Source organism: Neovison vison, chromosome 1 (assembly GCF_020171115.1).
Source record: "Neovison vison isolate M4711 chromosome 1, ASM_NN_V1, whole genome shotgun sequence".
In the NCBI taxonomy this organism is placed as follows: domain Eukaryota; kingdom Metazoa; phylum Chordata; class Mammalia; order Carnivora; family Mustelidae; genus Neogale; species Neogale vison.
Genome location: NC_058091.1, coordinates 305,641,194 through 305,666,411, shown reverse-complemented (window position 1 = coordinate 305,666,411; position 25,218 = coordinate 305,641,194). Strand labels below are relative to the sequence as shown.

At 49.3% G+C, this 25,218-nt stretch overlaps 1 protein-coding gene across 2 annotated transcripts in view; it reads left to right on the top strand.

Annotated features, from left to right (window-relative positions):
* The window catches only part of TRIO (trio Rho guanine nucleotide exchange factor), a 226,386-nt gene that overhangs the window by 76,153 nt on the left and 125,015 nt on the right, over positions 1-25,218 (top strand). For both annotated transcript variants that reach the window (XM_044233736.1, XM_044233744.1), the window contains exons 11-17: positions 11,710-11,879; positions 12,848-13,022; positions 17,281-17,476; positions 18,262-18,428; positions 20,651-20,770; positions 22,245-22,436; positions 22,917-23,066. In XM_044233736.1, the coding sequence (XP_044089671.1) occupies positions 11,710-11,879; positions 12,848-13,022; positions 17,281-17,476; positions 18,262-18,428; positions 20,651-20,770; positions 22,245-22,436; positions 22,917-23,066 (1,170 nt within the window). The remainder of the gene's footprint in view (positions 1-11,709; positions 11,880-12,847; positions 13,023-17,280; positions 17,477-18,261; positions 18,429-20,650; positions 20,771-22,244; positions 22,437-22,916; positions 23,067-25,218) is intronic.

Genomic DNA, 25,218 nt, shown 5'->3' with positions numbered 1-25,218 from the left:
TTGGGCTATGACTCTTGCTGGGTATAAGTAAAGAAGCCTTTTAGTTCTGTTTCTGCAAAACTTCACACTGAACCGGGACTAGTTTTTGTGTGGGGTAATGGCTTGAGAAAAGAGGAACCTTTCATTTCATTCAGAAGTCAAAAGCAAAGACCTCCCAACCACCTGGTGATTTTTTTGTCACAGTCTACCCGTCTGGCATCATTTTCATGCCTACAGTTAAGCAAGCAGACTTCTTTCTTTATGCTCAGACCAGTGCTCCCTCTCTGCTGGGGAGCAGGGCCAGAGCCCTCATGGACTGTGCTGTGGTCACCGGGCTCGGGGAGGGTTTCCAGGAAGCGGCCACTGCGTAGCTCCCTGGGGGATGGAGCTCTCGGGGCCACCTCTCCTCGGCCCGTCACCTAGTTTGCTTCAGGAGTGTGTTGAAACGGCCCCAGCGCTTTCTTAGTCTGCCTCCTGCTTTAAAAAAAACCCAGATTTCTTTTCTCTCCTTTCTCTGATGTTGCTGGAGAGAGATGGGGCATCTGCTGGTTAACTTCGTTTAGGAAAATTCTCTGATGGTATGTGCTGTTCCTTGCATCGACCAGCTGCCCTCCCACTGGACTCTTGTCCTCACTGGCAGAGCCCACTCCCCCCGGCACGCCTGTCCAGGGGATGAGACACATTAGTTCTCCGAGCCCTCCAGCTCTCCTACCTGTCCTGGGCTCTGTTCTCCCCAAGGTGACTCCCACTTCCGAGCCTTTCATTTTGGCTGTGCTTTTGCCGAGGACTCCTGTGTCTGCGTCATCTAAAATGATTTATACATTCTTCCTTTCCCAATGCCACCCCACGTATTTACCTCCAAAGACGATGTAATACCTGCAAACATGTCCCCATCTTTCTTTTTTAGCTTTCAGTCTGAAAGAATTATAAGTTCACAGGAAGTTAGCAAGAAAGAAATGGACAAGGAGGTCTGTCCCCCTCCTCCCAGCAACCCCCAGCATGTCACGTCTTATGTAACCACAGTTCGTGATGAAAGCCGGGAAGTGACTTTGCTCGGCCCCATTGAGCTTATGTCAGTGCCACAGGTGGGCACCCGCTGGCATGTGTGAGCAGGCGCGTGGTTAGCTCTGTGCACTGTCATCCTGTATACATTCATGTGACCACTGCCGCTTTCAACATACGGAATCCTACAGAATTGTTCCGTCACCCCCAGAGACACCTCCTGCTCACACCTGACTGTGATGGCATCTCTGAGGCCTGGCAGCCACTTACCTGTTGCTCTCCGACTGTGATTTGTCTTTCAGAACTGTTCCGTAACGGGATCGTACTCTGGGTGACCTTTGTACTGCACAGAAATTCCCTTGAGATCCATCAATAATAGTTCTTTCCTCTTCATTACTCCCTAGTGTTTCCTGGTACGGGTATGTCCTCGGCATTCAAGCTTTCTTTCTGTAAACATATAACCTTTATTAAAATAATTAACAGAGTATATCAGAGAACTGTGTGCCCTCGTCTGGCTGAGCAACTTGGGGCAAAGTGCTCTGGAGAGCCTTCCTGCCTGCAGGATGGGAACGCTAAGGCTCTTGGGCGTGTGGCTCAGCTGAGCGCAGCTGCGGGTGTGGTAGCGACCGCCTTGGAGGAGCTACTGGGACGTGTCCCACTTTGGCCTCCTCAGGCCATCTGTAGTTTGTGGGACACGGACAGCACGAGGCTGAGTTCAGCATGAGCGGCCAAGGTGTAAGTGCCCCGATGTGGCTGATCTTTTCCTCACTCATCTTTGTGTCACAGAAACTTTGCAAGCTGCTCGTGGTGCCCTCGCTCTGAGAAGCACCTTGCCCTGGCCCCGGTGTTTAGGATCCGAGGTTGAAGGAAGCCTTCCTGGAATGTACACTCTGTCCCCGGCCCCACTCGGTCCCCGGCCCCGCTCTGTCAGGACTGAGTTGGCTCTTTCAGGATCATCCATACTGGCATGTGTTTCCTTGTACACACTACTCAGTACTTTTGTTACCAGCCAAAGCTACAAAATAAGTGAGAGTTTTTTCACCAAGTAAGTGAGAAACATTTTGTTAGACTGGGGGGAAAGAGGGATGTTATTATCCAAAGGGAAGTTCCTTCTATCCAAATAGCTTCAGGTAAAAGAAGAATTTTTTTTCTGTAGAAAAGTTTTTTGTTGCTGTTGTTGTTGTTGTTTTTTAAAGATTTATTTATTTATTTGACAGACAGAGATCACAAGTAGGCAGAGAGGCAGGCAGAGAGAGAGGGGGAAGCAGGCTCCCTGCTGAGCAGAGAGCCAGATGCGGGGCTCAATCCCAGGACCTTGGGATCACGACCTGAGCCAAAGGCAGAGGCTTTAACCCACTGAGCAACCCAGGCGCCCTGTTGTTTTAAAACAGTATAAATTCATGAATTTTCTGTTTCTTAATATTGGTCCAGTATTTTCAGGTAGAGAAAATTTTAATGTCAATAGAGCAATTAGACGTTAGTGCAGAGAATATAGTGAATGCTAACATACCTGACACATAATGGTCACTTTGTAGGTGATTTTTAGAAGAATGAATGAATGAATAGTGTACTGTATTATCTTTATTTGTAACTTTATTTGTAACTCAGAATTACAATGGGGATTGAAAATCTGTTACTGCACTGACTCCACATTTTACAATTTCTTGTTGAAGGGTCAGCCCTCAGTGAAGAGTTGCAAATGTCTGCTTAAGGCATTGTTTGTAGATTGGCCTCAGTTGATATAATAGAAAGAGGAAGCACTTGAACTGAATGTCAAGCCAGTGCTGTGTGCTAGGTCTTAAAATGCCCAGCTGAAAATGGATGTATGCGGAATCTGGTTTGCTTGTTAGATTTGTAAAAGGGCATTTTTAATATTCTTTTTTGGGGGGGCATTTTTAATATTCTTAATTTTTATTTTGATACTTGGCTTCATAAACCAAATGGGCTAGGTCTCGGTTAACTGCGAGAAACACATCATCCGTGTGCATTTCTGGCACGTATTGTTCGTAACTGATTATTGTTCTTATTGAATAAGTGGTAGAACAGTTGATCACCAACAACATAATGAGGATTTTGTCAGGAAAGCTTAAAATCTCTAGATAAGAAAATGCTTTTTTGGTTTTGTTATTGTTTGTTTTCCTCTCTTTGAAGCCCAAAATTCAGAACCCCAGGATCAAGGAAGGGCTGGGCTTTCTGCCTGGCACTAGTGAAGTCCGTGGACGCGAGTAGAATGCAGACTTCATGCACTTTCACTTTGCTTTTTTTGTTCTCCTCAAGGAGGCCACTTTTCAGACTTAGGAGAAGTGGAAGATCAAAATGAGTGAAGGTTTTGTAAGAAAGGACTTACTTCTTCTAAGTGAATTCAAGTCTCTGTCACAAGACAAATTAGACCCCTGGGTAGTGAGAGAACTTGATGGTTGGCTCTGTTGATCTTTAAGGAAATGTGAGGGGAGACATGCCGGGGGGGTTGGAGATGCAGAAGGCGGGGTTCACACAGCACTCAGGTGAGGTCAGCCCTAGGCAGTTTTAGAAAAGGCAGTTTATAAACCACCAGTAGAGGAAGAAGTGAACAAACATGTTATAGCACGTTAACTTGATTTCATTCTTGACTGGGTTTGATGGAGGGCAGGCAGTGTAAATTAGTGGGCATTTGATCAGACATTTGACATTTTAATTTGTAGACAAAATAGGAAAGTCTGGGCAGTCTGTTAGCGCAGTCACTGGACTCAGACTGCTGAATGGCTGGAAAAAATGTCAGCTGAGGGAGTCCCTTATCACAAGACCAACCCTGTCCTTATCCTCCAGTGCTGCTCCCAAGTGGAAAGTGCCGGAAGAAAGTGCTCGATAGTAAGGTATTATGCATCATCTCCGGTTTGTGAGTTAAGGAAGTGATTTCCAGTCCAGATCTGCGGTTGGATCAGACTTGCTGATAGTGGTGGCCATGGGAGATGGTAGATCAGACGTCCTAGTTGGACCTGAGACCTGGCGGATGTGTGGCTGTCACCCCTGGTTGTCACCTTCTGTAGGCGAGCAGCCTGTGCAGTTCCTATCTTTGAACGGGCTCCACTAATGTTTTCAGAACTTCTGTGTCCCAGTGCGACATCACTGGACCTTAGGCACCCTGAAAGCTCGCCTTTGTTGTATGGAGAGCTGTGTGTCTTGAAAATGGGCAAAATGGCCACAAAGCAAGGGCAGACTTGGTGCAGCAGAAATAACTGTGACTACCTTAAAAGCCTTGCCAGTGAGACCATAATCATGGGGGGTGTCAGTGAGTGGCTTTGGCGAGGCTGGGGAGCGATGTCTCCCCAGTATGCCTCTGTCCACATGTAGAAAGCCTGTGAGTGGGTGGATTGGCACAGAAGGCATGCTGATCAAAGCCTAGCCCAGGGTCTGTAAAATATGTAGGATCCCAAAACATGTCAGCAGGAATAAGTCAAAGTCCATCACAGCAATGTCATTCATGGGTTGTACTGTGAGTCTTTTGAATCATAAACACACATCTAGACAGGTTATAGAGTAAGGGTCATGTAGCGGGGCATAGCATTTGTTAAAACAACCACCCTACACATGTTCATGAACAGAGTGCACAATGGTGTTGTGCCCCATGGCTGTAATGAGCAAAAGCACTGAAAAAAATTCCCAATGTGGGGGGGGCAGTCATCTCATTGTGCACTGCTGGTTGGATCCCATGTGAGGTCACCTTTGCTCTCCAGTCCCCACTTCACAAGGCGGGGGGCCGGGGGCATTGTTCAGAGGAGAGTGAGCTGGTGTGGAAGGAGTTTCAGATCCTGCCGCGCTGGCGGAGTCCAAGGACTGAAGTGTTGCCCGTGGGGTAGGGAGGACAGACTAGGTCCGTGCTCTCCGTCGCCGGGCACTTGACGACTGAAGGAGGAATTACACTTTGACTAACTGTAGACTTTCAGAGGGGAAAGTGGTTGCTCTCAGAATGACGCGGGGGTGAGGAGGAGCTCTTCCCAAATTGGACACATCAAGAAGAGTGTTTTATGGTTTGGTGATGTCAGGACATAAAATGAAAAAAGAAAATCCCTCATCTCAAAATCTCTTTCACCAAGTTGACTTCATGTAAATATCTGGGTTGAGGTTGAGGTTCCTGCTCTGACCTTGGTCTCTGTGTGGGCCCTCTCTCCAGCCACATCTCCTGTGCCTCACCTTGTCCTTGATCCGGTGTCTGTGGCTTCCGCCCTCCAGTGCTGCCATGCCCACGTGGCATGCCCTCTCGACTGGGAGCCACTCTGACATGCTCCTGCTTCTCCTTCTGTCCCCTCTTACACATACTTGCGTGGCTGTTACTTCATGACACTGACTGAATGGTGGCCCCGCCCAATAGATCCTTCAGAGACTTCTTTTCGTCATATCAAGGCATCTTTTCTCACCCACCCCAGAATAACGAGGTACTTCCCCAGGCTCTACTCCTCCTTGATCAGGGCACCAGACGCGTGCACCATTTCAGGCTAAAGAACGTGCCGCGCGTGGGGGAACAACTCCCCTCTGAACCCCGCTGCTTGGACCTGAAACCGCATCACGATTTACGTGCACACTGGGTGCTGTCTGAAGTCCCGAAACTACCTACTCCTGCTCCTGGCTCGAAGCTCCTGCTCAGGCCGAGGCTTCTGTGCTTCCTGTGCTGGACTTTCAGCTCACCAGCCCCACTGGCACCCAGATGATTGTCTTTGTCGCAAGCAAGGGTGGGGAAGCAGACAGCAGGAGGTGGTTGTTTCTGTTTTCCAAGTGCTTGTAGTGTCTGATCACTTTCACAGGCCTGTGGTCACTTCCATCTGATTTTTCAGATTCCGCTTTGCCAGTTAGGGAGGGCATATGGTAAAATGATCCAATTTTGTGATGAGAAATCTGAGGCTGGAGAGTCCCCAGGATTTTCATAAGGCCACTTGCAAATAAGGGCCCACATCTGACCTGTTGGGCTCCACCTCCAGAAGGGGGGGCCGGTAGGCTGCATTCAGATTTTGCATCTGAAAGAGGTTGCAGCTGAACCAATCCCCAAACCTCAGGTCTCAGATCCTGCCACCTACAGAATAGGACTGGGAGCTCTAGGACCAGAGGCTCAGTCCTTCCTGGGCTTCATTCCCCCAGGCCAGTGGGTTCTTCTGAGAGAGCTCTCTGGCAAAGTCTCCCATCCGATTAATGAGGAAGGGGCTTTTCCAGGAGATTGCTCCCAGCAGAGTTGCCTTCTCCTCCTTTAGGCTCCACCCAGCACAGAGGTGAGGGGCAGCGGGGGAACGTGTGCCTGGGTCGGACCAGCCCGGCACGATCGCACTGGATCCAGGACCAGGAGTCACACATCTTTGCCCCGGGAGTTCTCTCCGCAGAATCTCCTGTGTCTCCCTAGCTCAGCCTTCTTTGTGGATGGATCCTGGTCCATGAACCAGGTCTGTAGACAACTGCCGCCCAGTTGTGGGCCGCGTTCAAGTTCTCATCCTTGGAACGTTGCTGGTGACCACTCGGGAAACCTCAAGGGGGCAGCATTGCCTGACTGGCTGTGGGCCCCAGTTCTCAATAAAATCCACGCTGCCGAGAACCTGGATGGAAAGCAGCTCCTCTCCTGCTTATCTGCAAAGATGTAGCTCTTTGTTGGAAATTCACAGCTTGCACAGAAGTGCAGGGTTTTTTCACGCTTAGGAGATTTATGGTAGAAATTCCACAGGTATCCTCGAGATTCTTTTCTCATTCTTGTATTCGGAGGTTACTTTAGGCATCATATACTAATGTAAAAGCTTAAAAATAGACTTTATATGAATCACACTGGGTTATGGTACATAGCAGCTCATCCCCAACGTTAGAAATGACCTTTATCTGAGAATCCTTTTTCCTCCAAATTGAATGAGAATATTTTCTGTAGAAGCAGGGGAGAAAAATTCTAAAGGGGCAAAGGATTTGGAGGCATTTTGACATTATGGATTTAAATATAACCTTGCTCCTTGTACCTCATTTACTGTTCCCTTTTCAACTGCCAGAGCCTAAGGTCCATTTCTGTGGTTTCCTCCATAGCCGCGGCCCTTCCCCACTTCCACAGTGGGCTGGGCCCCCCGCATGCTCCTCTGTGGATGCGTGTCCAAGTGTCCAGGATGTTGAGGGAAGGAAGAGGTTTGACCCGCAGGTCCTCATGGCGTTTCCCCTGCAACCCAAGGGAAGTGAGTTCTGCGGACTCTGGCATACTCATTCTAGCACCTTTTCCTCCTACTATTTTTAGGTGTAAAAAGACTTAAACGTGGGATGGTGTTGAGTCTACCAGACTCAGTGACATATTTTGAACAATAGGTAGGAACCTGGATATGTTTTGAAAAATATCTAGAGAAAAAAGACCTAAAACTTTGTGTTTTTTTCTTAGATGTGTTTTTCTTGCAAGAACAGAACTCGCGCTCGTGGCTCACATTTACTTGTTTCTTCACTCTGCGTGGTGTGCCGTCCCCTTTCCTCCGGGCCGCGGCTCCCTGAGGGAGGCATTGCTGCCAGGCCCGTGCGAGATGAGGAGCCCGAGATGGGGACCGGCCCAGGAACCGGCCCAAGGCTGCGGCCTGGGGTGTTAAGTCAGGATGGGGTGTCAGGCAGTCTAGCTTCAGAGCCCACACTCTTCATTGTTACTCCGGATCACGTCTTAGGAGAGGTGATAAACCGTTAACTCGCGGGCTGCAGCAGTGGCGTTCTGTCGAAGCACTTGGGCTTGTGCCTCGGGGCAGTTCCAGCTGTGGGTTTTGATCTCCTCCTCCCTGCAGTGTAGAGGAGAAAGGCTCGGTAATACGGTTTCATAATCGAAGTTATGTATTTTAGGTCAGATTTGCTGGAGAAGAGGGATTTTGTACCCCATGCCCCATCCTGTCCCACAGGCTGGGTTGTGAGTTAGGGCTCACAGCTGAGTCTGGGGAGAGGCTGCCAAGCATCAGGAAGGGACGCAGAGCCCCCTTGGGTCCACGTGGCATCTAGGCTACCTGGGGCAAGAAGGGTGCTGGGCCAGGGCTCCTGGAGGGGCCTGGCCACTGATGAGCCAGAGAGGCCTGCCCCAGCTGTGGGAACAGGGGCAGGGAGGAGGGTTGGGCCGCCATATGCTTTGTGTGGCCCTGGAGGGACCAGATGGGTCCTGTGCGGCCCCGTCTCTACCAGCTGTCTGCATTCGTGCTGTTCTGTTGAGTTGATATCGTAGTGTTTTTCTAGCGGTCTTCAGTTGTGTCTCTGTTTTCTCCATAAATTTGAGAGAAGAGATACTCGTCTGTCTTGGTGTTCCGATGCCCCGGCTATCACGTGTGTGGTGTAAGTCAAAACAGAGGCCCCCACCGGCTCCAGCGCTCCGTGGACCAGCTGGTTCTCTGAGAAGCCCCATACCCCCTTCCGTGATGCGGTGGGCTTGGCACCCTGACGCTGCTTCTCCTCAGCGCAGCTTCTGCTGAGTGACCGTGAAAGAGAGCCGCCCTTCCTGGCTGTGCATTTGCTTGTGCGTTCAGCTCCCCTGAGTCTAGAGACCCAGCTGTGTGATGTGTGGCGCCTCTGTCCATTCCTCACGTGTGCACCGTGGTTCACCCGTGAGCCAGGGCCTGTTCCCAGGCAGCTGTGCTCCGGGGACCCTCCTTTCCCTGGGTTCTGTCACAGTGACGAGGTAGGAGCAGCTCCGGTGCAGCCCATGAAGAGGGCGGAAGATGACAGTGAGATTTGGCAAGAAAAGGGCTTGAAGTGTTTATTTGTTTTTAATTTTCTTTGACACTGGAATCAGCATAATTGAGCAGGTCCACCTTCCATAGTGTTTGTCTCAGGACAGGAAGGCGAGGGTGGGGAGGGCTATAGCGGCGCCCGATGTGGCTGAGGGGGTCTTCTCTGTGGGGAGCACGTGGGAGGCAGGTTACCAGGAAGTTGGTGAAACCATTGAAGCTGGAAAAGCCTGCCTATTGGATAACGGACCCTGGATGTTTTGGGATAAATATTTTGACTCGATAAAATGTGTTGGTAAAACTGTTACTGCTCGCTGGCACGTTCTTGGTTTGTTTTAGCGAATGTTGGTTCTTGAGTTGATTGGAGTGGGTCACCATGCTTAAGGAGTTAAGTCTGTTGAGGGCACCTCTGATGCGCCGGCGTGCTCCCGCAGCGCCCTCGGAGTGACTTGCTGAGGCCAGTGTTGGTCTGAGGGTCCCTGCTGTAGCGAGCCGAGTCTCAGGGAAAGTCGAGGATCTCTGAGGTCACGGAGGCAGTGCTGTGTTAGAGCATCTGAATCCCCCATATCCCTCCTGCACAGTGTGGCCTGTAGACTCGGAAGGTTTTCCTAGGAAGTACCAGAACAGACCGGGAGGGTCCCCCTGGCCGTGATGCTGCCATCCTTCCTGGTATTTACAAAAGCAGCAACCATGTTCACAAGTGTTCAGAGGACAGCAAACAACAACAAACCCAAAAGAGTATGTTCTTGATAATGGATCTTTATTGAGGGTGCAGGGCATTTGTCCGTATTTATATGGTGACTCTACAAATGGTACTGTTGGTGTCGACGGACAGTATTAGTGCCAAGTGTGACGGCAGCTGGATGGCTCTTTGCCAGTAGCTCGGCCCCAGCACTTGGTTTTGCCCGTGTCGGGTGGGTGACTTCAGCACCTGGGCTGCTTTTCCTTAATCTGTAAGATCAAAGAGGTGAACGAGCCTACCTCTAAAACCCCTTTAAACCAAAATTCTGGAATAAGTTTGGTAACTTATACACAAAAATGTGTGGATAGTAAAAAGTTAACAGATGTTTTATTTAACATTTTTAGTAAAATGAACTCCGCGGGTCACAGGTAGCTTGACTGAAAAATAAGTCCTTTGCTATCACTTCCCTTATTTTTAAATTGACCTGCTGTATTTAAAATACTGACATAACTAAATCTACCTTTGACAACAAAAGAATTCTTAGAGTGTTAGCTTGGGTTTGCCATCGTTAGCAAGTAGGAAATTGCTCATTAAAACCATAAGGAAATGGCATTCTCTAGAACAACTGAAATTAAAGACTGACCTCAGATATCGGTGAGGATGCACAGGCATTGGAACTTTCAAAGGCTGCTGTCAGAAATGTGCCATGGTATGGGCATGTGGGAAGTTTGGCAGTTTGTTAAAAATTTAAACATATACCTGTCATACGATGTAGCCACTCTGCACCTATTTATTTACTGTTTAAAACGGGAAAACATAGGTTATACAGAGACTGTGCACAGGTATTCAAAGGAATTATATTTGTAATGGCCAAAAATGGAAACAACTCCGATGTCCTTACCAGGTGAGCGGCTACCCTGTGCCACACACAGAGCCTGGGACACTGTCCCACAGTAAGAAAGGTGTGGGCTGTTGATACACATTGTACTATGGGTGAAAGTCAACAAGTGTTGAAGGAAAGAAACCAGACCAAAAATAGAGTTCCTAGGGTGTGATTCCATTTGAATAGTTTTTAAGAAAATGCAAGCTAATCTATAGTGAAGGTGATTGCCCAGCAGGGTGGTACAGAGAGAGACACAGGATTAGAGGGCGCAGGAAGACTTTTTGGGGCGATGGAGCTGTTCGCTGTGGACAGCGGGGGTATTTTCGTGGGTGCGTCCATGTTTCAAAACTTTGCAAATTATATCCTGGAAATTCCTGCAGTTTCGAGTGTCATTTCTTTACCTCAGGAAAGCAATTTTCAAAAGAAGATGAACTCAGAAACAGAAGACCCCACACAGCGTGTATTTTGGCAAGCACGGTGTTGCCGTTTGGGCCACCGAGGCTGGTCAGCGTCAGGGGTGGACGCGCGGTCTGTAAGGGACACGTGGAAGATGCGGGGAAGGGGGTGAATCTTACATCCCTGAGGAAGCAGGAAGCTGTTTCTCCTCCAAGCCACCAGGGCCTGCCCGGTGCAATCAGCCGTCTTTCCCAGTTTGCTCAGTGGCTCCCCCCGGAGGTGGAGGGCGGTAGCGGGCTTGCGGGAAGCTGGGCGAAGCGCTCGGCTCCCGCCACGCCTGAGATCCTTCTTGGTTCTTGCCACTGCCCTTCCAAGTTGTCTTTGCCCCTCCGCGTCCCCAGACACATCCTGAGTGCTCGTACCAGTGAGGTCTGAGGTGTTTTCGAGAGGCACACTCCTTCCCCAAAAGGACTGCGCCGTGGCCGGTTTGGCCGTGGCCCGGGGCGACGTTACTGAGCGGGGCCACCTCGCAGTCTCCGCCAGGCCCGGTGGTGAATTTATTCCGCACACCGCACGCTGCCTCCTTCTCTTTACCATGAGGTAAAGTGGCCCCATCTGAGCAATGGTTTAATAATTAATAATGGGTTGTAGTGCCCCTGCTAAAAATAAAATAAAACCGTCCATCTGCTGAGCGAGAGTCAGAGGATGTGTAAAGGAATGCGTTATGCTTAGCAGATGTTTCGGTTGGCGGAGGGGGTCTTTTCTTCCTTCTCTTACGCTGGGATTGAGCCTAAGAAGAATCGGAAAGAGTGACTTCCCTTCCCTTTCCTCTTCTCTTTTGTGACAGTCCCCTCGGGCTCTCTGCCTGTTTATTTTCACCAGGCAGTGGTTGCAAACTGCCCAGTGCGCTGGGCTCCCTGGGCCCACTCGGGGCGCTCCCCTTCCCGCCGCCTTCCCTCCCCGGGAGCGGGTTGCTACCCGCTCCCTCAGCCCCGTCGCTTGGCGTCCGGGCTAGGCGCCAGGCCTTCGGGGGGCAGGGGGCGCAGCCGGGGCAGGGGCCGCGGCCCGGCCTCACGGCGCTCTGCCCTCCGCAGCTGTGGACATGGCTGGAGGAGCTGCAGAAGGAGCTGCTGGATGACGTGTACGCCGAGTCGGTGGAGGCCGTGCAGGACCTCATCAAGCGCTTCGGCCAGCAGCAGCAGACGACCCTGCAAGTGACCGTCAACGTGATCAAGGAAGGGGAGGACCTCATCCAGCAGCTGAGGTGGGCCGCCTTGTCCCTGTCCTCCCGCCGGGCGCGGGCGCTTTGAAATCGGGCCCGAGATTTCCCCTTCCCTGAACAATGAGCTGTGACCCCCCGCCCGGCCGCCCGGTGAGGGGGAGAACAGACACTCTCTCTGCACGCAGAGGAGAGCAACAGCCCTTTCTTTCTCTCCTCTGCTTTTCTCTCCCACCGTCTTTCTGACTCGAGGGTTTCTCTCATGGCAGCAGACTGAGAAGCTTTCCCAGAGCTCTGCTTTTAGTACTATTTCCTCTTCACACTTACCTAATGATTATTGAAATTTCTTCACAGACCTGATTGATTTAAACCTCCGAGGACTGTGTCCCACATTCCTCCCTAGAGGATAATGGGGGTCTTTGTCCTCAGAGTTGGGGCTCAGGGAGGCCAGGACTTCGGGGAGGGGCGGACCTGTCCTGAGGTGCTCCTCCGAGCGGGAAGCGGGCCCGGAAGCAGAGTCGTGTTAGTGGCTCACTCGGGACGGTGTTTGAATCGCGACTGAGATTCAAGTGAGGGGCACTCACTTTGCCAGCAGCTGGGCGAAAGTGACCTGTTTGGGGCTGAATTGATTGCATTGGACTTGAACCCCTTGTTGCCACTCTGACCCCACCACGTGCAGCAGGCGGGGAGCGTCTGTTCTGTTCTCTCTGCCTAAGGAGAAGAGCGGCTACCGTGGAGCCCCCCTGAAGTTACCTTCCGCCAGAGACTTCCTTTGAGAGCGACGGAGGGGGGTGCGGAGGGGGTCCTCCGTGTGGCCTCCGACCTGGCAGCTTGCTTGCGGGAGGAAGCCCGGCCTTGTGTGGCGGGAGGGGCCGCCGATTCCATTTTCGGAGGCCAGCGGCCCGCTTCCTGCCCGCCTTCTTCCCCCCGAGGTCCACGCTGCTGGCCGGATCTGGCGTCTGACAATGGGAGACTTTCTCATGCCTGTCCCGGCCCCTTCTGCCCTTCTGCAGGGACTCGGCCATCTCCAGCAACAAGACCCCCCACAACAGCTCCATCAGCCACATCGAGACGGTGCTGCAGCAGCTGGACGAGGCCCAGGCGCAGATGGAGGAGCTCTTCCAGGAGCGCAAGATCAAGCTGGAGCTCTTCCTGCAGCTGCGCATCTTCGAGAGGGACGCCATCGACGTGAGTGAGCGCTGCACTGCCGAACGGCCGCACCTGCTCCTCTCCTTCCTCCTGCAAGGGGGAGGATGGACGGACAGACGGACCGACGGACGGAGGGAGGGAGGAGCACACCTGGCCCTGGGAACTATTGGCCCCTGCTGGAGGCCGCACTGCAGGGCAGGGGAGGGAAGAGCAGAGCCTGTGGGGAGGGAAGCCAAGCTGCCTCCAAGTCGCTTGTTTAAGCCACACGGGGTCCCACACCGCCCTCCCGGTCTGTGCAGCCCAGGCTCCCACCTGCGCTCCGGGTCCTCACTTCTCCTTTCTGCTGCCCCCGCCCGGCCTCCTCCCAGACAGTGAGAACAGGCCTCGCCTGTGCCCGTGGCAGTTTTGGCAGTCTGAAGGCCAGTTTCTTCACAGAAGTGTGTTCACATGATCTTTCATTCTTATTATCTAAATATTACACCTTATATGTGAGATTTCTTTTCTTTTTCTTCGACAAAAGGGTGGTTCTTAATTCTGTGTCAGAGAAGGTCTTATTTTTGAACTTGAAGAAGTACAAGCAGAAGTAAGTATAATTGGATGGCACCAAATCTGTCTGTGGGACGTGATGAACCAAAACTCACTCCAGCCTCGGGGAGGCCTCTTTCCTTGTGCCCGTCAGCTCGGAGACCAAGTCCCTGTCCAGGTACCTGCGGCCTGCCCGCTGGTCCTGTGACTGCCCAGCAGAGCCTGTCGGGCCTGCCTGCCCCATGCTAGTGCCTCGAGGGCGTGCAGACCCAGACCCTCAGTACGGCTGAAGGCAGAGGGGTGATGGCTGGGCCGTGTGTAGACCGCTCCACTTCTCTCCGCTCAGGGGAGGACCCTTTGCCGGGAGTGGGCCTCGCCTGCTTCTCTCAGGCCTGTCTGTAGGCCCAGTTCTGAGTGGGGTTCTTGATGTGCTGTACAGGGACTGGGCCAGGTCTGGTGCAGGGCCTCTTGGGAGTCTGGTCAACCATCTGTCTAAACTTCATCAGTGTTTTCATTAAAGAAAAGCCTTCTTGGCTATTTTCATTGTCATCATTGGTTCATGACAAGAAAAGAGTTAAATCCCAGGCACGTTGTCTGGTAAAATCTGTTCTCACTGTCATGGCCTTTGCAGCCACATGAAGCCGTGTAGAGAAACGGAACCCTGTGTGGAGCTCATGAAGGGCCTGCCCGTGGCTGGTGCCGTGTGCCAGTTCTAGGTTGCAGACCGTATGAAGACCCAGCTTGCCTCTTTTCCTCTGTGGCCTCTACTCACATGAATTGCTTTGATAAACTTAGCTGCTCTTGAGTAGCTTTAGTGAGGAAACATAGAGCAATCAGGCATGATTTGAAGTTTTTCTTCAGGACATTGTGATAGTTAAAGAAAATCTCTTGCCTTCATTTGCATTGCTGCAACTTTAAAGGAAAAAAAAGATTCTAATTGTCTTTCCATTTTCAACAAAGCAGTATTTTAAAATGTAGCTCAGGAACCAGAAACACAGTTTTCCCCACCCCAAAGCCACAAAATTCCAAGGGGCCGTAAGAAAGCCAGTGTGTCAGGCCAGGGGCTAGTGCTTCCCTGAGGTGAGGACATTAAACCTGCAGTTTAGTCACAGCCCAGCTAAAATGTACTTTAAAAGCTTTTAGAATGTTTTAGCCCAAGAACCTCTTTTCTCTGGAATAATCCTGAAACAGGAAAACCCGAACAATTGAGGCTTCGCCTGGGATTTTGTCCCTTATCTGGGAAAATGCTCCATCCTACTGCCCGTAGGAGGCTTGGAGTTATCTTTGTGGAAGAAACTTACTGTTCCTTGACCAATTTTTAAAAATCCCTGATATCTCTTGTATCTCATAGTCTTGCCATCTCTCAAAAGTGGATCTAGGTTTTCTATGGCTTAGAAATACTATAGTCTCAGCCTGCTGATGTTCCAGATAAAGTCTGCTCTGTTGGTCTGAGAACAAAAAAATCTGACTGTAGCATTCTGTGACAGTCACTATGGAGCACAGTTATATGTACATTGACGAAGAGGAACTTACAGAATTCATAAACATTCGGGATCCAATTAAAAACAAAGTTACTTCTCCAAAGAATTTCTGTTCAAAAATGACTTCCACTTTCTTGAGCTTTGTTTTTGCCACCGATTTCCTGTCTTCTCTTGTATGGTTAACAAGCTATAATGATAAACTTTGGGTGGGATTTTTGCCTGATGATCCTTTGATCACGGCCATTGCCAGGGTTTCTTTAAGCTCAGTGAGTAGTTTTGAATCCTGCTGGTTCTAGAACATTCCTCCTTGTTTGTTATCTGCTCTCGAGTGTTGTCTGAGCCTGATGCTTTCTCCATGAGACATTGCTGAGTCTGTCTCAGCCACATCTAACCCTCTCCTACCTCAGTGTCAGAAAAGGAACCTTAAGAAAGAAAATCCCCCTTAGGGTAGAGATAAAGATTAAAGGTATGGTAAACTCTTTCCATTTTTTTTTAATTTTTTTTAAAAGATTTTATTTATTTATTTGACAGAGAGAGATGGCAGGTAGGCAGAGAGAGAGGAGGAAGCAGGCTCCCTGTGGAGCAGAGAGCCAGATGCGGGGCTTGATCCCAGGACCCCGGGATCATGACCTGAGCCGAAGGCAGAGGCTTTAACCCACTGAGCCACCCAGGTGCCCTGACTCTTTCCTTTTAAAAAATATTTTCCCTCAGTGACTTTGGCTTATGCATAATTTAACATTTTTAAAATTTATTAATCTTATAAATTAGCCCAATTTAATAAATTAATGTGAATACACATACTATATGCAGACCCTACTAATGACTGAATAAATCCAGAAGATTTGTGCTCTAGGAGTCTGGGGAAGCTTGCAGTTTTTATTACTTCCCATCTCCTAGCTAGGTTCAATGTGACCTCTCTCACGTTGTCAGATTTTTACCCGCAGGTAGTCACTGCTCATCTGGATAAGGAAATCAGGACTCATGGGAAAGGTTATTCCACTGAGGTAGAGGTAATATAGTGTTCTTTCACAAGAGATTTTTTCCTTCTTTCTGGGTTTCATAATTTTTAGCCTTAATTTTAAAAAGTAGATTACAAAAGTTTTCAAACCAGCTCCCGAGTAGCAAGGGTGAAGCAGCGAACGTCCAAATGCCCGTCTCCCAAATGGGGCAGGATTGTGTGTTCTTGCTGCAAACATACCCACTCTTGTTACTGTTGTGCGGTAGCGTCCTAGAGCAAAGTTTTGCCAGCTTACCGCGTCCCTCCTGAAGACTTTCATAAATATCTCGACAAAGTAAGGCCTTTCCCCACATAACCACAGTCTGCCGCCCCTCACCAATCGGAGTCCTTGATCGCTAACTAACACCCAGCCCCTGCTCAGACCTCTGCAGCTGCCTGGGGCCGGGGAGGTGTGGGCGCCACTTGTGTGGCTGATAGTCTTTCCATCCAGAAGCATCTCTCCATCCACCCTTCTTTTATTTCCTGCTGTGACTTGTTGGAATGACTGCATTAGCGGAAGAAATTAGGTCCCACGTTCTGCATTCACTTAGTGATTTTCTTCTGTTTTTTCTTTTCCTGGTATTTCCTATAAACTTGAACGTTCAGTGTAAAGACCTGGTTAAGATTCACGTTTCTGTGCCAGATGCTCCCAGGGTCCACGGCTTCACCTGTTAGGTGGCTGGTCCTATCTGGTCCCACTTCTTTAGGGAGCTAATGCTGGTCTGTGGGGTTAAGGGCTGGCGGCCTGATCCTCCCATGAATTCCCTCCATCCCTTCCGTTGTAGTTTATTGCACGTTGATGATCCTGGCCCGAAGCGTTACTTCACTAGAATTTCAATACAGAATTAGAAAAAAACTTCATGATTTTATTATTTCTACATTTAATAACTAGATCTATCTATAAAGGGAAACCTTCCTTCATTGTTATCAAAGGTTTAAATAATTATCTCTTTTACCAGGTTCCAGATATAGGTTGGTTTGCAGACAACTTCTAATCAGAGGAGTTTTTCATTTAATTTTAAGCTTTTTACCTCTTCTTCTTTAAAAAAAAAAAATCATTAGGAATTAATGTGTTTTTATAGATTTTTAAAATTTTATTCACTCATGATAGATTTTTTTTTTTTTTTTAATCTAACTGCCCCATCTGTGGCTTGTGGGAGCCCCTATAGCTGGCTTCCATGTCCTTTGGACATGGTCACATTAGTCCCTTCCTTCCTTCCTTGGCACAGTGAGATGCTGCAGCAAATACTTATTTTCTAAGTCTTGGTCCTAAAAAGATACTCTCCTCTGTCAGATCATCTCAGACCTTGAGTCTTGGAACGATGAGCTTTCTCAGCAAATGAACGACTTTGACACGGAAGATCTCACGATAGCAGAACAGCGCCTCCAGCACCATGCAGACAAAGCTCTGACCATGAACAACTTGACCTTCGATGTCATCCACCAAGGGCAGGACCTTCTGCAGTATGTCAATGAAGTTCAGGCCTCCGGTAAGGAGTGCATGTCATGCTGTCAGTTGCGGTGTTATCATGTCATACAGGAACTCAACCTGTTAGTGTGCCGGCCGCAAAGTTTAGTGAGCCACCGTGATGTAGATATTCTGGGTACTGGCTCTTCAGAAGGAACAGTTTGCCGTTTTATTTCCACGTCCTGTGATCACGTGTAACATTACGATTAGTGTCCTTACCCTTGTTACTCTTGCCTGTCATCTCAGGGAGCATGAACTCTGGTTGTACATCCACAAGTGAAATGGGAATCTCAAAAGAATGTTCACATCCTTCATTTCCTGTCTTAGTTGATGTGTTACCAGCAGATGTCACTCTAGGCTCAGAAATGTAGAGAGATGTCCCTAGTGCTTGAAACTTAGCAGCAACCTGCTGCTCCGTTACTCATTTTACACAAATCAGATTAAATGCTTCCTGAAGAGTAAGCTGGGTGCCAGTGGAGGTGCAGCAAAAACAAGCCCACATTCGCTCACTGGTCAAGCCAAGGGGCTCGAGTGCCCTGTTACCGCTGCAGAAACAGATTGATGGGAAATGGGTTTGGTTTGATTAGCTCTACATTACGTTTTGCTTTGGAACACATCAGATACATTCTTACAGACCCCCTCGCATGCACATGTAAACACTCCTCTGCCCACTCCGCCTTCCTTGCACTTAGCATTCTAGGTAATAGGCCTGTTCCAGCCTGTTCACAAAAGTGCAGTGTGTGTTGTGTGGCTGAAGAGCGGCAGATGTGCCCATCAACCTCTGGGCTCTCCCTTCATTGTCCGCAGGCGTGGAGCTGCTTTGCGATAGAGATGTGGACATGGCAACTCGGGTCCAGGACCTGCTGGAGTTCCTCCACGAGAAGCAGCAGGAGCTGGACGTGGCGGCGGAACAGCATCGGAAGCACCTGGAGCAGTGCGTGCAGCTTCGCCATCTGCAGGCCGAAGTGAAGCAGGTAAGCCAGCTGCCGGCCTCGAGGGACCCCGCGCCACTAGCCCTCCGGGGAGGGACCTCCTGGCCACCTGGGACACAGAGCACAGCTATTGGAAGTATGGCGTGAATCTCCGTACGGCCACAGCTCGGAGGCGAGGACGGAGCCAGTGCCTGGACTGCCTTGTGCTTCCTCTGCAGTGAGAGACCTTCCCCGCCCAGCAGGTGGATCACCGGAAGGGAACATCTGCTTAGTTTGTTTTGTCCTCGGTGGTCTCTTGTTGAAACTGAGCACGTTGCTTCTCAGGCTAAATAACTGTAGGATTGTTCTGCCAGATTGGCTGTTTTCAGTATGCATGGGGTCACAGGCCAGAGAGGGCTGGGGTTGTCTCCTGTGGCCAGCCTGCTCCACTGTCCTATCTCAGAGAGCATGGCCAGATGAAAATGGAACGTCAGCAAGGGGCTGCTCCTGGCTCCTGGCTCATGGGATTCCTGTGCACACTCTTCGTGTATGTGACATTTTATCTCATGATCAGAGAAACCACTCCTACCGCCGTGATACAGGGAAAGTAGGGCTTTCTGGGATTCCGGTGGAGACACAGAAAAGCGTGTGTTAGGTTGAGCAGGGGGAGAAGGGGCCTCTGGAGTGTGAGCAGGTGTGGGCCCTAAGTGGGCGGCACCCACACTCCGGCAGATACACTGTCCCACTGGAGAGCTTTAAGGAGCACCTGCTGGTCTCCCATGTGGTGAGATGAGGTATCGTGATCTGCCTCTTAAAGACCAGTTAATAAAACGTTCCTTCTTGCTAAAAACAAAACAGTGTGTCTGAGAAACAAAGGCATAAACTATTCACGAGGAATTGCATTCGCCTATAACAGTCTAAAAGTGGTGCTCAGAAATTACTGACTGGCGTCTGCGTGGCCACAAGACAGGTCAGGTAGATACATGGGCGACAAGCTGTCAGGCGGCTGCTGTAGCCCCGGCTCCCCGGCACTTTCCAGGCAGCAGGAGGGGAAAGACATAACGGGGAGGAAGCAACACTTGCCTCAGAGAAGAAGGGTGCTCACACGGTGCTGGTCTCAGTAGCTGGAGAGAGTGTCCTGACGCTAATGACGGTAACGGAGCGATGGTGGCGGGGCAGTGAAGTGGCTTTATTGTAACCTCCGCTCCCCACCCCCCAGAGTCAGGGCTCTCTGAGACAGGAGATGAGGAGAAGTAGGTATTGGGTAGGTAAGCAACGGTCTGGGCCACAAATAACTACCCGCGGTGACCTTCCACAGTCCTGTGGCTGCCACAGTTGGGGTGCTCTTGTTGGTGTGTGATGCTGAGAATCCCGGGGGGCGACCCTGAGCCTCGGAGCTCCGGGGAATCGGCTCTTCGGTTAGCGGGCCGTTTAGCACTGGCACTAAATTGGAAAATATGTTGGTGAAATAAAACAGTTTTCTTATTAAGCAGTTTGCTAATTTTGCATATTTATTTAAAAAGGAATGAAAAATATTTTTCTTGGTTATCAGGGAATTATTTCGTGTTTTTTCTTTTTCTTTTTTTTTTTTTTAATTTATTTGACAGAGAGATCACAAGTAGGCAGAGAGGCAGGCAGAGAGAGAGAGAGGAGGAAGCAGACTCCCTGCTGAGCAGAGAGCCTGATGCGGGACTCGATCCCAGGACCCCGAGATCATGACCTGAGCCGAAGGCAGCGGCTTAACCCACTGAGCCACCCAGGCACCCAATTTCGTGTTTTTTCTAAAGATTTTATTTACTTGAGAGAGACCGAGTGTGCAGGTTACGCACGAGCAGGAGTGGAGGGGCAGAGGGAGAGGGAGGAGCAGACTGCCCGCTGAGCAGGGAGCCCAGGACCCTGGGATCGTGCCTGGGAAGGCAGAGGCTAAACCAACTGAGCCACCTAGGCACCCCATTTTCAGGGAACTGTGGTAGTAGATATTCTAATAGGTCATTCATAATCTGTTTTGACCTGTGGACTAATAATCACAATCCTCCGGACTCCCCACCTCTTCAGCACCCATTTGAAGCTGTAAGAGAACTGATTTAATTTTAAAATGCAGCACTCAGGATCGGATACTGTGGAAAGACGTCAGGCTGTCGGCCGAGGGATCATAAGGAGACCCGTGCTTCACAGCTGACATGAGCAGCTTGAGCACCTTGTCCGCGTGGCTCGTGTCCCTGCTGGCCCACAGGGGGATCTCCTGCAGGGGGCTGATGCTTGGAGGTCCCCGTGTCGTGTTTCAGGTGCTGGGCTGGATCCGCAATGGAGAGTCGATGCTGAACGCTGGACTCATCACAGCCAGCTCGTTGCAAGAGGCAGAGCAGCTACAGAGGGAGCATGAGCAGTTCCAGCACGCCATCGAGGTAGGGATGCCGGCCCGCCTCCCGCCTCCCGCCTCCCGCCTCCCTCCTCCCTCCTCCCTCCTGGTCTACTGAGCCCCCGCTGCCAGGAGCACCTGCACCTGAGAACCCGAGCTGGAGTCTGGGCTGAGGGGCTTTACGTTTTGCGGGTCTTGTCCACATGCTCCTGGACAGAGCAGAGCTGTACACGTCACCAATAAACAGCACCGTCCACGGAACTCCTCGACCCTGGTTCCAAGCAGCGGTCCTCACCTTCGTGGGTCAGTGCCAGGCGAGGTCCAGGCCCGCTCAGATTCACTGTCATGGCACATGAATTAATTATTTGTTGTGTTTTGGGGGAGGGGGGAGTTAATTATGGTAGGTAGTCTCAAGGTAATGGGAAAAAGAGCATTTGATTACAGATTACTTGTTACATACATAGAGAAAAAAGCCACAGAAAATACCATTAATTTATTTTCAAGATGGACGTATTTTCAACTACTCAGCTCCAACAGGCACATATTAACACTTCTTCCTGAAGCCCAGACTCTAGGCATCTTCTGAAAACTATACGCTATGCCTAGTGATTTCTAATAATTAAGTTGCTAATACGTGTCAGTGTGTCTGGGTGAAGGACAGCGTTGGTCATACTGCATATAATCTTTTGTGGGGTCATTTAGTACCTTTCTAGTAAAATGCAAAATTTTGCTGTGGCAAAAAAAAAAAAAAAAAAAAAGTAAAAAAGAAAATTACTCTGTGTCCACAGAGACCCATGTACTCCCCCTAACTGCTCTTCTGTCTGGTGCTATGATTCTTCTTTGGGAGAATCTGACCTGTCAGCCCCTCACGGAATCTTCTAGTGAACGTCCACAAGCAGGAATTCCTACTGGGTTTCTGATGTTATTTTGATATTTTAATATGGCATGAGCCTCCAGAGTATACCCTTAGCTCATTCCTGGCTTTGAATTATGTTTCTCTCTCTCTCTTTTTAAAGGTGTGTAGTTCTTGAAAACTTTTTACTCAAGTCTAAAGTTTAAGGTAAAAATGAAGAAGGCATTCAGGGTGGCCACCTTTTTCTCCATGTGTCTGTGTGCCTCCAGCTGCTGTTATAAGGAAGCTCAATAGGAAGAATAAACTTGGAACATTTCAGCAGCTTTTTCAGAGTATTGGCTCTTAAGGCTTTTCTCTGCTATTTCTCAAGCTGAGAACCCCACGACGGGGACCCATTCTGGAATGTCGTAATGAATTTCATCTTCGTTAGGTAATTTAAATATAAATGCAATTGTTGTTAGGCATGAAAACTGTGAAAACAACTTCTTCTTCTTCTTTTTTGACTGAGCAGTCTGCTGTGTTTGTGGAAGTGTCCTAATGAGTATTAAGTGAAGTTGTTTCTATAAAAACAGGAGGAGCGGTACCACAGCAGCCTTCCGTGTTCCTTTCCAGTAAACGCATGGCAGCCCAGTTAAGTAAGCTTCCCTTCTCCTTTCTATTTCCTTAGAAAACACACCAGAGCGCCCTGCAGGTGCAGCAGAAGGCAGAAGCCATGCTGCAGGCCAATCACTACGACATGGACATGATTCGGGACTGCGCCGAGAAGGTGGCCTCCCACTGGCAGCAGCTCATGCTCAAGATGGAAGACCGTCTCAAGCTCGTGAACGCGTCTGTCGCCTTCTACAAAACCTCAGAGCAGGTGAGGAGACAGGTCCTGTGCCCTGGGCTCCTGACCAGCCTTTTATGTCGAGCTGCGTTTTATCGGACAGCTCTGTCATTAACCCCGCAGTCATTACTAAGCCTGTCAGTTCAACTGCAGGCAGGGAAGAGCATTCTAGAAGTAGAAGAATTCCTGCTTATCTCAGGAATCAAAGAGTAATAGGTTGGAAAGGAGCTGAGAAGACCTCCGTTTTCCTCTCATTTAAATACACAGGCTGAAACACACCGGAGAGAGACCAGGAATTCTGTTTTTATTTGGTTTTTGTTCTGAAAGGCCTGTCTACTGCCTGCTTTGTCCCCTGCATTTGCCCTCGCTTAAGACGGAGCCCATGGTTCCTTCCGATGGTCTTGGTCCCCAGGCCAGCACCTTTGTCCCTAGCACATGACCTGCCACACTTGCCAGAGATGCTGACCTGTGCCTGACCGGCCTGCTCTGAGCCTGCGACTCCTCTGCTCACAGGTCTGCAGTGTCCTCGAGAGCCTGGAGCAGGAGTACAAGAGAGAAGAGGACTGGTGTGGAGGAGCCGACAAGCTGGGCCCCAACTCGGAGACGGACCACGTCACCCCAATGATCAGCAAGCATCTGGAGCAAAAGGAAGCATTCCTGAAGGTATGGAGGCGGCCCTTTGGGGTGCTGGTGCCTCTCTGAACAGGGGACACAGACGTGAGAGGGTTTGCCTGAAGGTGGCAGGGTCTGGACTGTCCCGTCAGAGAACCACAGATGTCCCCACGCGCCAGGCGTGTGGCCTCCTCCACGTCCCGGGGGGCTCCCCCCACCTGCAGCTTTCCCCTGTGTGACGGTGCATCAGCCCCGGGCCAGCTGGTCAGAGAAAGTCTTAAAATCTTCCATTTGTGATTTGCACTCTGGTTTTCCCAGAGAGCTGGAAACCCCTGCGAATAGGGCCTGGGTGGACATCAGAACACCAGATGATTCTGAACAGAGACTGACTGATTCAGTGAGACAGAAAAGCCTATAGCTTAAAGAATCTTCCTTTGGAAATTCAGCCTTTTTAGAAATAAAGCCTGAACCCAGTGCAGAGTAGACCCAAAGCAGGAACAGCTCTTGTGGTATGCAGGATTGGTTACTTCGTTCAGGAAGTGTTTCCTGCAAAAGAAACTTAATCCCATTCAAGCCTGGCTGGAAGTCTGGACTCTGAGAAGCTTTAAATGAGGAGGTTCTCTAGTTGCCTTTGTCGTGTGTGTACCTAAATCACCCAGATGTTGTAAAAAGTGCTTAATACATTGGGCAACTTTTCCATGTTTCTGTGATGCGTTCTTTTACTCTTGACAATCTTCTGAGGCTCTGCCTGTCGTCACTCAGACCTTCAAGAAAAGGTGCGGTGTGTGCTTTTCATTGTCACTTTATTGAGTTTTACTTTGGCATTCTGACCTCCCGACCCCATTTCCTGTTACATTTCATAGTTTCTGTTTCCATCCCGAAGGTGATGTCTGTCCTGACAGAGTTACTGTTTAGTCTGGGAGAACAGATTGTAACTCTTAGAAAATTCTATCTGGTCATTTGTTTTGAGTTTCCATCACATGACTTTCTTTTTAGCCGATCAGGGTGGGAAAGCAGCTGGTGACTCCCTCAGCCTCCAGCTGAACCATTTCAAAGGGGACTTGAAAGCTCCCGCCTTATGTGTCCTTGCTCGTTACGTTTATGAAATGCCCGCCACCGTGAGGACATTTCGGTAGGAACCCTCATAATTTGCCTCTCTTTCTCTGTAGTCCATTCAGGATAAAGCAGAATTAAATACTCCTTAGTCTAAGTAAGATAGATACTTAAATAAAATTATAAAACAAAATACTCACTGATCTGTTCACATTCCTTCACTCAGCTAGGTTCACTAGTGTCTGCGTATTGGATATCTTTAAACTTTTCACTATGAAAATTTAAAGATACATACAAAAATAGAACAGGTAACAAACTCCTGAGTCCTTATCCAGTGTCCGTAAACATCGGCACCTGGGCATAATGCCCACCTTCCCTGGGCTACTTTAATTCTAGATGTTACATCATTTTATTTGTAAATACTTGCATATGTATCTAAACAGTAAATTCTGCCTTTCTGAAACAACCGCAATATCATTATCAGATCCTGGAAATTAACAGTATCTCTTATACAAAATCCAACAGTGTTCAAATTTCCCATTTCAATTGTCCAATTGAATTCAATTGGTTCAAATTGACCAATATTGTCTTTTATATGTGGTTTTTTTTTTTTTTAATGTGGTTTTAATCAGGATTCAAACACGGTCCGCCTGTTGACTGTATTGACATATTTCTGAAACCTCTTTTAATCTAAATACCAGCCCCTCTTTTATTACTATCTATTAGCTGAAGAAGTAAGTCACTCAGGCTGTAGCATTTCTCTCCCTCTGGATTTCTGTAATTGCATCCTGGGGAGTCATTTTGCGCCATCCTGGATTCTCTAAGTGTGTTCTGTTCAGAGCCTCATTTGGATTCAGGTTGGAGTGTGAGTGTGTGTGCGTGTGTGCTCAGCGTACCTGGTATTCTGTTAGGAGGCACACGAGTTCCGCTTCTCTTTGTGTCTGTGTGATACAAGGACTTCTCAGTGCTTCATTTGTGCGGAGTCCGTTCATCCATCATGTGCTTCTCTGTCTGCATTTACCTGATGGGCCTAGTACCCTGGGGTGAAAATGCCGCGTTAGGAGTTGCAGAATGGTGAGATTCTGTCTTCTTCTGCCTTGATGAGCTAGAATTATTCCCTCCTTAGCTATTTGGTTACTCTCAAACAGAG